The sequence below is a fragment of the Ictalurus punctatus genome, chromosome 18, assembly GCF_001660625.3.
Source record: "Ictalurus punctatus breed USDA103 chromosome 18, Coco_2.0, whole genome shotgun sequence".
Lineage (NCBI taxonomy): Eukaryota > Metazoa > Chordata > Actinopteri > Siluriformes > Ictaluridae > Ictalurus > Ictalurus punctatus.
Genome location: NC_030433.2, coordinates 20,683,231 through 20,694,443, shown reverse-complemented (window position 1 = coordinate 20,694,443; position 11,213 = coordinate 20,683,231). Strand labels below are relative to the sequence as shown.

The 11,213-nt window shown below is 38.5% G+C and overlaps 1 protein-coding gene across 2 annotated transcripts in view; it reads right to left on the bottom strand.

The window, feature by feature from the left end:
- Positions 1-22: 22 nt before the first annotated feature.
- The window catches only part of si:dkey-247m21.3 (5-hydroxytryptamine receptor 4), a 50,560-nt gene continuing 39,369 nt past the window's right edge, over positions 23-11,213 (bottom strand). For both annotated transcript variants that reach the window (XM_053687900.1, XM_053687899.1), the window contains one exon: positions 23-3,894. In XM_053687900.1, the coding sequence (XP_053543875.1) occupies positions 3,801-3,894 (94 nt within the window). In that variant the 3' untranslated portion in view covers positions 23-3,800. The remainder of the gene's footprint in view (positions 3,895-11,213) is intronic.

Below are 11,213 nucleotides of genomic sequence, written 5' to 3'. Positions count from 1 at the left end.
TTTTTTTTACCTGCATTAGCTAATAGAACTGTTTCCACAACCCAATGCTACTAAAAACTCAGGGCTGTTTGAACTGTTGCCACTTACTGCTTGTTCTCTATTCAATTCAATTTTATTTGTATATGTACATTCACAACAACCTTACAGAAAAATATAAATTCAGGATATAAAGTTTAAATTTGTACAACCCCAGTTCTGAAAAAGTTGGGACAGTATGGAAAATGCAAAAAAAAAAATTCAATTCACCCCGTACAGTACTATATTGAAAACGCATTCACACGTTATTTGATGGTTTTTACTTTGAGTTTAATTTATTTTTGAAAATGTACACTAATTTCTGATGACTGCAAGACACACTAAAAATATTTGTACAGTCGATTGTTTACTACTGTGTAACATCACCTTTTCTTTTAATAATACTTGAGCGTTTGGGCGCTGAGTGAAGACACAAGTTGGTTAAGTTTAAGCAAAAATTTCCCTCATCCATCCATCTGTGTTTACGCTACCATGAGCTTGTAATCAGGGCAGAATGTGGTTTGGCGTTGTCCTGCTCTGGATGGCAGTGCAAGTGCATGTGTACATATCCTTCTGCATTAATGCTACCCTCACAGATGTGCAAGTTACCCATGCCATGGGCACTGACGCACCCCCATACCATGACAGACGCTTGTTTTTGGACCTGATGCTGAGAACAGCTTGGATGGTCCTTTTCCTCTTTTGCTGAGAGAACATAATGGCTGTTTTGTCCAAAAACTATTTGAAATGTCGACTCATAGGACCACAGAACACGATTCCACTGTGCCACTGTCCGTCTCAGATGAGACCGAGCCCAGAGAAGTGGGTGGCGCTTCTGGACAGTGGTGTTGTGTGGCTTCTGCTTTGCATAGTAAAGCCTAAACTGTGGATGAAGTGGTGAATGGTGTCAAGTGACAAAGGTTTACCAAAAAAATTCTCGAGTCCATGTCAGGATCTCCATTACAGACTCAAGATGGTATGTAAGACAGTGATGTCTGAGGGATCGGAGATCACACACATTCAGAAGTGGTTTTCGGCCTTGCCCTTTACGCACCGAGATTTGACCGGGTTCCTTGAATCTTTTAATTATATCGTGCACTGTAGAAGGTGAAATGCCCAAAATCCTACCGGTTTGTCTTTGGGAGATGTTCTTCTCAAAGTCTTGGATTATTCATTGACTCATCTGATGGCAGATCGGCAAGCCTCGACCCATCCTTGCTCTTGAAGGACTAGGCCTTTTTTTGGAGGCTCCTTATATACTATAATTAGACGATCGCCTCACCTGTTTCACACCACCTTCTTATTTGAACATGTTACATTGCTTATTAGTCCTAAATTTCCCCTGTCCCAACTTTTTTTGGAACGTCTTTCATGTATCAAGTTCAAACTTAACGTTTACCTTCCAAAAAAACCTACGCAATTGAATAGGTAAAACATCAAGTACCATGTCTTTGACTTTTATTTAAACAAAAAAATGTATAAAGTACATTTTCAAATCACTCCTCTTTTGTTTTTGTTAGCATTTTCCATACTGTCCCAACTTTTTTGGAATCGGAGTTGTAAATTTATCCATAATGAACAAGCCAGAGGTGACTGTTGCAAGGGGAAAAACATATGATATGAGGAAGAAACCTTGAGAGGATCCAGACTCAAAAAGGGAACCCATCCTCATCTGGGTAACACCGGATAGTGCAATTATAAATAATTCCCTTCTGTAACTCTGTACTACATGGTCAAAAAATGCCATTTTGTATCCAGGAAATTGATTGCAGTTTTCACATGAAGTCTATTTTGTTGAACTTATCCGCTGTTCACTGATGGAGACTTGAGTGCAAAACAATTGTTCTTGGCGATTGTAGTCCTAAAGCTATCATAGAAAACTGTTCATATGAAGTGTGGTCCAAAGCCATCTTCATGGTTTAGCCATGTTTTTAGCCATCCCTGGCAGCAGCGAGTGATTTCCAATTGATGTTTGCGTGCACCAAAAAAGAGAATTTTCCTTCCTCCCTCTCTCTCCCTTCATTCCTTCTCCTTCCTTCCTTTTCCAACAAGAATCAGTGTTTATTACTGTCTATAAAAGCAGCTATGACAGGAATGGCAAGAAGCCTTAAAGTATCCTGAAATCCTGTTATAAAGAGCTTCGGCTGGAGACTACTTCCATAAACATCTGCTTACAGAAAACCATATTAATAATTAAATATGTTTTTAATTGGAGTTCTTGTGAATACTTAAAAAAAAATAATAACTTAAAAAATTTTTTTTAATACATTACCTGTGAGATGCTCTGCATTGTTTAAATCTGTTAACGTTTACACCACACTTGACTGCTTAAAGCCGAGTGAGACTGTCAGAGTACAAATGTTCTTTCTTTCGTGAGTGGGTGCCGTCGCTTCGGATCCTTGTAATGTGGTTTGCATTTTTCTTAGTCAACCTTTTTCTTCATGTGTAACTGATTCACTTAAACACAATGGTATAATAATTTTGGCACTTTTGTGCTTTCAGGGTATCATGCAGCATTTTAAGTAATTAACCAATTTTCATTAAGCCATCATCTCTGAATATTCTTCCCGATTGCATAATGTGAAGATAAACGACGTATTAGCGTTTTCTTTTCTTTTGTGTAAAGAATGTTTGCTGCAGTTGAATTTTTTTAATGGATACAATACTGAGCACACGTTGGGTGGGTTTTTTTTGTTTGTTTTTTTTTAACTTCTACACTTCTCCCACAGGTACATTTTAAACACTATTTCAACACACAAAATCGTATCAGAGAATACAAGAAGGTACAATAAGAAATGTCACATGGTGACAAATGTCATTGCTCCTTATTTCTGAAGCCAAAACTGTACACAAAAATAAATAGAGCAGTCCATTTTGCTTTTTCAGGAGATAAATGGATCTACCACAGGCTGATCTTCAGCACGTTGATGGAGAGAAAAAAATTGCTTTAAAAGAACAGTTCAGCCGCAATATAAATGTACGCACTGTTCCTCTTACCCAGTGTGGGGTTAAGACATGTTTGATGTCCAAAATTTAATTTCTCACTGGAGCCAGAAGACTAAAGCTGTGTGTGTTTTCTCAACCGCTGATTCTAGCTAGGATGGAAGAGCGTTGTCATGGTTACAGTGTGCACACTACGTGAACAGCGGTTTTTGTGTGTGAAAGCAGCCTGATGTAGCTGAAGGAAACTCAATGATGCGATGTTTAGCATCGTACAAAATGGATTATTAATTTATCGACACTAAAAGGCCTATGTTTGGGGTATGAGGAAAATTGTGTACATTTTTCTTTTTAAGTAACCTCAGAGAAAGCCACTTGGCTCACGCTGATACTGGACCATGAGAAATTCACTTCCCAACAATTTCAGTCTGGCAGTGTCCGCTCCATAAATGAGAAACTGGGAGGTCAGTGCTCCTCATGGCCGATTTGAAATGACATTTGGTCAAGGAGGAGGCCAGCTATGGATTTTTCTATGTAGCGTCCACTGTTTTCTTTTTTCCATTTGTCTAATTAGTTTCACTCAAATTTCATGGCTAATCATCTCTCATGTGCTGTTGTGCTTGGCTTAACCTTTACCATGACCTGAGCAAAGTCTGTGAGATGCTCGTTTGCAAGGTTCATTGTAGTGATTCAACTCCGGGTTTGTCAAAAAAAGGTAAAAATCCCAGAGTATTATAGCACTGGAGCCTCTCTGGATTATCTGAAGAAGCCATGTCTTCCACCTGTGAGCTGATGCTGGTTTGTAGTAACAGGTTGCTGCCATCTATATCTTTGTAATGTCTTTGTTAGAAGACACCAGCAGAATCCAGAGATTCCTGTTCACTAGTAAGCATTCGCTTGCCGTTGTCACTGCAGCTTCCGTTTGGAAGAAATGACAACCTGTGGAGGGACAACACTGACATTAGAACTAGTGTTACAAGTAGGAACATGAATGTGTCTTCCATCAGAATACACAATGAACAGGAAATAATGAACATAACACAAGCTATGAAAGGATTATGAACAATAAGAGACAATGACCTCAGCAGACTGCAGCCCATAATATGAACGCAAACACACCTTTAGCTCTCAAAAGTTCAAAAAGTCCCTTACTGTAGCTAACCTGACAGGATTTCTGTGCGAATGTTTAAGCCATATTCATAATCTATGTTCATAAACTATTGTACGCAGTGAATTTTGTGAACCAATGGTGACTTAGCAGTTCTCTAGGAAATCCTGTCAAGTTAGCTGACATTACTTAACTATCTAGCATAAGCAGTATATATTATGAATATTCATTTAAAAAAAAATCCTGTCAGCTATGTCATGACAAACATTTATGTATACAAAATAATATATACAAACATTTATAAACACGGCTTAACAAATTCTCTCTGAAATTCTAGCATGTTAGCTCATGATCCCTTGCTAGCTAGTATTAGTAGCAAAGATTATAAATATGGCTTACAAATTCGTTTAGAAATTCTATAAAGTTAGCTGATGTTGATCAGCTAAGTTTAGCTAGCATAAACAGTATATGTATATTAACATTTAAGCATATGGCTTAAATATTCTCTCAGATATCCTTCCAAGTTAGCACATTATTGTTAGCCATTGTAAGCTGACTATGGTTTGCCATGATTGTCATTTACAAATGACAAAAAAAAGATAGGTCATGTCAGCTTGCTAGCATAAGCGGTATACAGAATATACTGAATATGTCTGCTAAAATATCCTGTCAGGTTAGCTCATGTTAGCTAGCTGTCTCGCATCAGCTCTTAAACATTATGAATATGATAAAATTCCCCCTGAAATCCTGTCTGATTAGCTCGTGTCAGCTTGCTGATTAGCATAGTGGTTATACAAAGCTGCAAACATTTACAAATTTAACTGAAACATGTCTGTTAGCATTCCTAGCTAGGGCATGTTAGCTAGCTGGCTAATATAATAAAAATTCCTTCATCCTGATTGGTCTGCAATCCGTAGACAAGACTTTAATGCTAATGATAGGAACATAAAAAAGTAAAACCATGCAGGGACAATATTCACCACAGCATTTTTCATTTATAAGAATATGCAGTCAAATAATTTAATTCTCCAACTTTATACAGCATGACAGCACATGGATGAACAGAGGGGAACTTTTGATGGAACATGATTTCTCAGTTACCTACAGTTAAGTTCAAAAAGCTGTGTGGCAGAATAGTCTTTTACATTATTCTCCTGCTACTGATACTGCATTGTGACTGAGAAATCTTCATTAAAGAGCCGCAGGAGCATTACAAACACAGAGACAATGATTTTAGCCACAACATGGACAGAACCATCGGGGAAATACCTATTATTATGGGCCTGCCCATTGAATCTGTGTGCCAGGAGCTCCGGCAGAACTGGAGATGGCACCTCGATAAAAGTGCTCCTGATAAGTACATGAAATATAGAAGGTAAGCCTGATAATTTTACAACCAAGATTAAGTCTGGCCCAAACCTGGGCTTTACATACGGCGGGGTCCAAACGTCTTAGACCACATTGAAATTCTGTTGTTTTTCTTTTCATACTGGAAATAACCAAAGTTTTAAAGAAATAATTAAAACAAAAAAAAAAAGGAAATGTTCAAGAAATTTCAAGATTCTGCATGATTTGTTGGTTACTGTACAAATTTAAGCAAATTTATATTCATGTATTCCCTGAGCTTTATCTCTTCCACTGAAGAACGTGCTCAGACGACACTCCCGTGGTTTTGATTAGGTTTTACACAAACACTGTAATTAAAGCAAAAATGAGACATTCCAAATACCAAAGAAATTTTCAAATTTATGTAAATTGTCTGTAAAAATTTAACTTCTCAATCAAGTTATTGCCGATGATATCATTTGTGGAATTAAAGATTTTGTATTCAATTTGTAAAGCATGCAAAATAGAAGCATTTTCTTTAGTGGTCTCAGACTTTTTGCCCCCACTGTATATACACGGTGTGTAACTACACTTAATGGCTATTTTATTACGTCCACCCACCATATAGGTCACTCTCTAGGTGTCCATCAATGGAACGGGGCCATCATGGGACCACCGGTGACCTGATATAAGTTGGGTGTTATTATTAATTCTTTAAAATTGTATACCTACAAAGTGCGCCTATGTATACGGTAACCAAAAAATGATAATTTGTTGTGTACTAAGCACTAGGAAAAAAGAAAAGTCCACCCTGAATGACAATATTATAATCAATATGTGACCTTCAATACTGCAAAAAATGAATTTTATAGTTAAATACTGAGTGGACTTTTTTGGCTTAAATGTCTTTCATCAACAACTTGGTCTATATTCACTTTTGTTTCCTACATTACCAATAACGCTGTTTCACTGCCCACAGTGGAAATTAATGTCACTGTCACGGGAGTTGATACTGAGTACCTCAGCTTGGGGTCATTTGAGCTTTCTATCTTGAAAATTGTACTGAGAACTGCGATGATACCGCCTCTGCTTATATTCTGTACATTCTTAGTATATACCGTAGGTAATTCAATTCAATTCAATTCAATTCAATTCAATTTTATTTGTATAGCGCTTTTTACAATAGACATTGTCTCAAAGCAGCTTTACAGAAATATCAACATGGTATACAGATATTAAAGGTGCGAATTTATCCCAAATGTCTGAATGTGAAGGTGGATAAATGACGTTACATTTTAGCTTCAATTTCATCAGAGATGCTTACACAGCTCCTCAGTTTGAGTGACAAATCTGTTTTTCTTCTTTTTTTAAAAAAAATGAATGAAAATATTAGTTACTTGACAGCAGTCGCAGTCTATGAAAATAAGAAACAGAACTGGAGAGTGTCCTTGTGAAAAAAACTCATTATATATTTTACGGAGGAGAAATGAATTACGGTGCATTTAATGTGTAATAAATAATGTGTAATAAAACCTGCAAAGACGGCATAACAAATCATTCCAAGATAACGCCTGACCCCGATCCAAAAGCATTAAACGCAGTTTATCCTTGTGCAGGAAATAAAATGCTTTATGACGGAGAAAGTTCACAGAAGAGGTTTTTTTTTTTGTTTTTTTGGTTTTTTTTGCTAATACATACTTCACTTCCTGCCGGTAGAGGTGGGTGATATGACATAAATATCATATCAAAATACTTGAAGGCATTTCTACAACATATGATCACAGTATATCGTATCATATATTGTATGGTAATATACACCGATCAGCCATAACATTAAAACCACTGACAGGTATTGTAAATGACATTATCTCATTTCAGTGGCATTTGTCAAGTTGTGGAATATATTAGACAGAAAGTGAACAGTTCTCGAAGTTGATTTGTTTGAGGCAGGAAAAATGGGCAAGGTTAAGGATCTGAGAAACTTGGACAAGGGCCAAATTGCGATGGCTAGACGACTGGGTCAGAGCATCTCCTAAATGACCGGCCTTGTACAGTGTTCCCAGTATGCAGTGGTTAGTACCTACCAAAAGTGGTCCAAGGAAGGACAACCGGTGAACTGGCAACAGGGTCATGAGTGTCCAAGACTCACTGATGTGTGTGGGGAGCGAAGGCTAGCCTCTGGTCCGATCCCACAGAAGAGCTACTGTAGCACAAATTGCTGAAAAAGTTCATGCTGACTAGCATAGAAAGGTGTCAGAACACACAGTGCATCACAGCTTACTGTATATAGGGCTGCGCAGCCACAGACCTTTCAGAGTGCCCATGCTGACCCCTGTACACGGCAGAAAGAGCCTACAATGGGCATGGTAGCATCAGAACTGGACTGTGGATCAATGGAAGAAGGTGGCCTGGTCTGATGAATCACATTTTCTTTTACATCATGCCAGGTGCGTGTGCGTCACTTTCCTGGAGAAGAGATGGCACCAGGATGCACTATGGGATGAAGGAAAGTCGGTGGAGGCAGTCCAATGCTCTGGGGAATGTTCTGCTGAGAATCATCATGTCCTAGCATTCATGTAGATGTCACCTTCACATGCACCACCAATGTTCCTAAACATTGTTGAAGACCAAGTATAGCCCTTCATTGCAATGTTATTCCCTAATGGCAGTGGCCTCATTCAGCAGTATAATGCGCCCTCCAGCACTGCAAAAATTATTCAGGAACGGATTGAGGAACATGACAAAGTGTCCAAGGTGTTGACTCGGCCTCCAAATTCCCCAGATCTCAATCTGATCGAACATATGTGGGATGTGCTGAACAAACAAGTCCAATCCATGCAGGCCTCACCTCACAACAAGACTTAAGGACTTGCCAGATACCACAGCACACCTTCAGAGGTGTTGTGGAGTCCATGCCTCGATGGGTCAGAGCTGTTTTATTGGCACAAGGGGGACTTGCACAATATTAGGCATGTGGATTTAATGTTATTCCTGATTGGTGTATACATTTAGCCAAAGAAGTTGGCTTTCTCATAGCACCCCTATTTCCCAACTCCAGCTGAAAGCAATTTTCACGTCATTGCTTTGACCCCTCAAGTTATTTTTGTGTCAAAAGTAACCACAAGCAAAATGCACTCCTGATTGTTCATTTATGAATTGCAAATCTATAATCAGATTAATAAATCAATCATCAATGCAACTGTGATTATAACTTGTATTTCTAAAGTACAGATTGGCTGCGAAAGCACACGATCTACGATTCTTGCTCAAGAGTTTTGATTGAAACATCTCACTAGTGTAATGTTTTCCGATTGAAGCTGCAAACCGTCAAAACCCTGGGTGTAAAATCATGATGTGTGAAACCCAGAAAGTGAGACGTGTTACAGATTTGGAAACTTCATCAAATTGATTACTTTAGACAGGAAATGGCCTCCATATGTTTCTTTTCCCGAGCAGTGGTTAATACCTGGTTCTTAACTTTGGAGTTCCAGTGTAGTAAAAGCTTTATAGTGGACTTAAATTTCATCCCTCAGTTTGGAACATGGTTGGATAGGTTGGACTACATGAAGAATCTGATCATAAAAACACTGTAAATCATGGAGGAGCAGAATATGGGGCAAGTATCACAGCATCATGTGTAAAACCTCAGCAGGTATTCACATCAAAGATCTTTAGTGTAATTAGCTTGAAAAATTGTCACTGTAGCCCTTCTTTTATTTTTACATAAAACAAGTAGCTACAAGTTTCTACTACATGAAAACAGGGGTCTTTTTTTTCTTCTTCTATACTTTATCCCATGAAGAGTTAAATCTACACTGAAGGTTTAAAGGATTGATGCATGATCGTACAGGTGATTGACTTGGCTCTGATTCAGTAGTCGTACCAACTGTTGAATTTTAAGCCTGTCTGCTACAGAAGCCAAGAAAGTCCATCATCACCTCTACATTTCTCATATGTGAGTTCCCTGCTCCTCTCCTCTCTGCACACCCCCCATCCTTCCAAGTCCAGCTATATTTTCCTCAGACTTCTGCTCCAAGCTGTTGCTGTAACAAACACCCAGAGCAAACACACAGCAATATGACAGGCTCACATGCTTCACAGCATGTTTACTACCCAAGAGGCCTTTCAGAAGTTCCTTTCCGGACACCTTGCCAAAGTCAGATATGTGAGGTCTGTATCAACATTTTTTTTCCTCCTCTCCGAAATGACCACATGATCATTGGAAGAGGAGTTTGAATGCTTTCCAAGGCAAATTCTTCCTAAACTTAATATTGCATGTTACTAAACTGTTCTGATCTTGAACCCAAAATGTTTCTGCCGTCCAAAATAAAACTGTGATCAATCCCGGATGATAACCTCCGAAGCTCCATCAAATATTCATTTTATTATCCAAAACATAGTCCTAAACAGAATTCATTTATAACTGGAAACCAAAAAGACATGCACACTTTGTCTATAAGATTCCCTAAACCTGTTAGGCACAACTAAAATGAATCGATTGAACTTTTAGAAGTGTCGTTTTTTTGGCCATTTCCTGAAGAACATAGCTTATCTGAGTGAACAGAACAAATCTTCAAAGCTTCAAAGAGAAATGGGATGTTGGCTCGGAATAAAACATTCGCCGCAGTAGGTATTCGATAATACAAATTTATCACATAGGAATCATTCTATATTAACGGTGTATACTGTAAATCTTCACCAATTGCAAACAGAACCACAAATAGCAGTGGAAAAAATTCCGAGGTTATAGATTAGTGCTTAAGCTGTCACGGAGAAATGAAAAATGTCGAGTTACCCTCAGGTCAGCGAGTATTTCAGGAAGGTATTTCAGGCGGTTCACATGAACCTTTACTATAATAAGACTTTGTCAGATACGATCAGTGACCAAGCATGGCTCTGTTCTCTCTTTTATGAGGTACATTATGCTCATCATGTTCAGTAATACTCCCCATATGTCCAAACAGATTCTCATGACGCTGTGTGTTTTGAGACGCATTTACCAAAATGCAGGCCCTTCTCTGACTCAAGCTGACCAAATGTCTTTGGCTAATATAAACCCGGTGCTTCAACTACTGCTCGCAGTGATGTACTTTATTGCCGTGAATACCGTCACCATTCGTTTTCTGCACCACGAAATGAAATGCATTTCTATACAACCCTAAATAGCTAACAAAATTCAGTCAAATTAAGAATGAAACCTATGCTAAACACAGTAATCCAAATTCACAGCTTTTATTCCATTATTAGTCCTGGTATTTATATGTAGATGTGTTAAACGACGTAGAACATAGCACATTTTGTGTCAGAAAACCCAATTTGTAGGCGAGCAAAAATATTGCAACGTGTGATTGACAGGTGTTTCTTGTTACCCAGGTGTGTCCTGTTAGACTGTTTGAACGATGCATAGCTCTGACCATCTACTCTTGGTTTTAACCTTCAGTTTCACCTGTGAAGACTGCATTTGTTGTTAAAAATCATAAGCTGTCTATGGGAGAAAAGCAAGCCATTTGGAAGCTGAGAAAAGAGGGAAAATCAATCCGAGGCATTGCACAAACCTTGGGCGTAGCCTATACGACAATTTGGAATGTCTTGAAAAAGAAAGAGACCACTGGTGCACTGAGGAACAGACACCGAATGGGTCGGCCAAGGAAAACAACAACAGCTGATGACTGAAATATTGTGAGAGCTGTGAAGAAAAACGCAAAAACAACAGTCAGTGACATCAACAACCTCCACAGGGCAGGGGTGAAGGCATCACAATCCACCATTCCAAGACTTTGAGAACAGAAATATAGAGGCCATACCACAAGATGCAAACCACTCA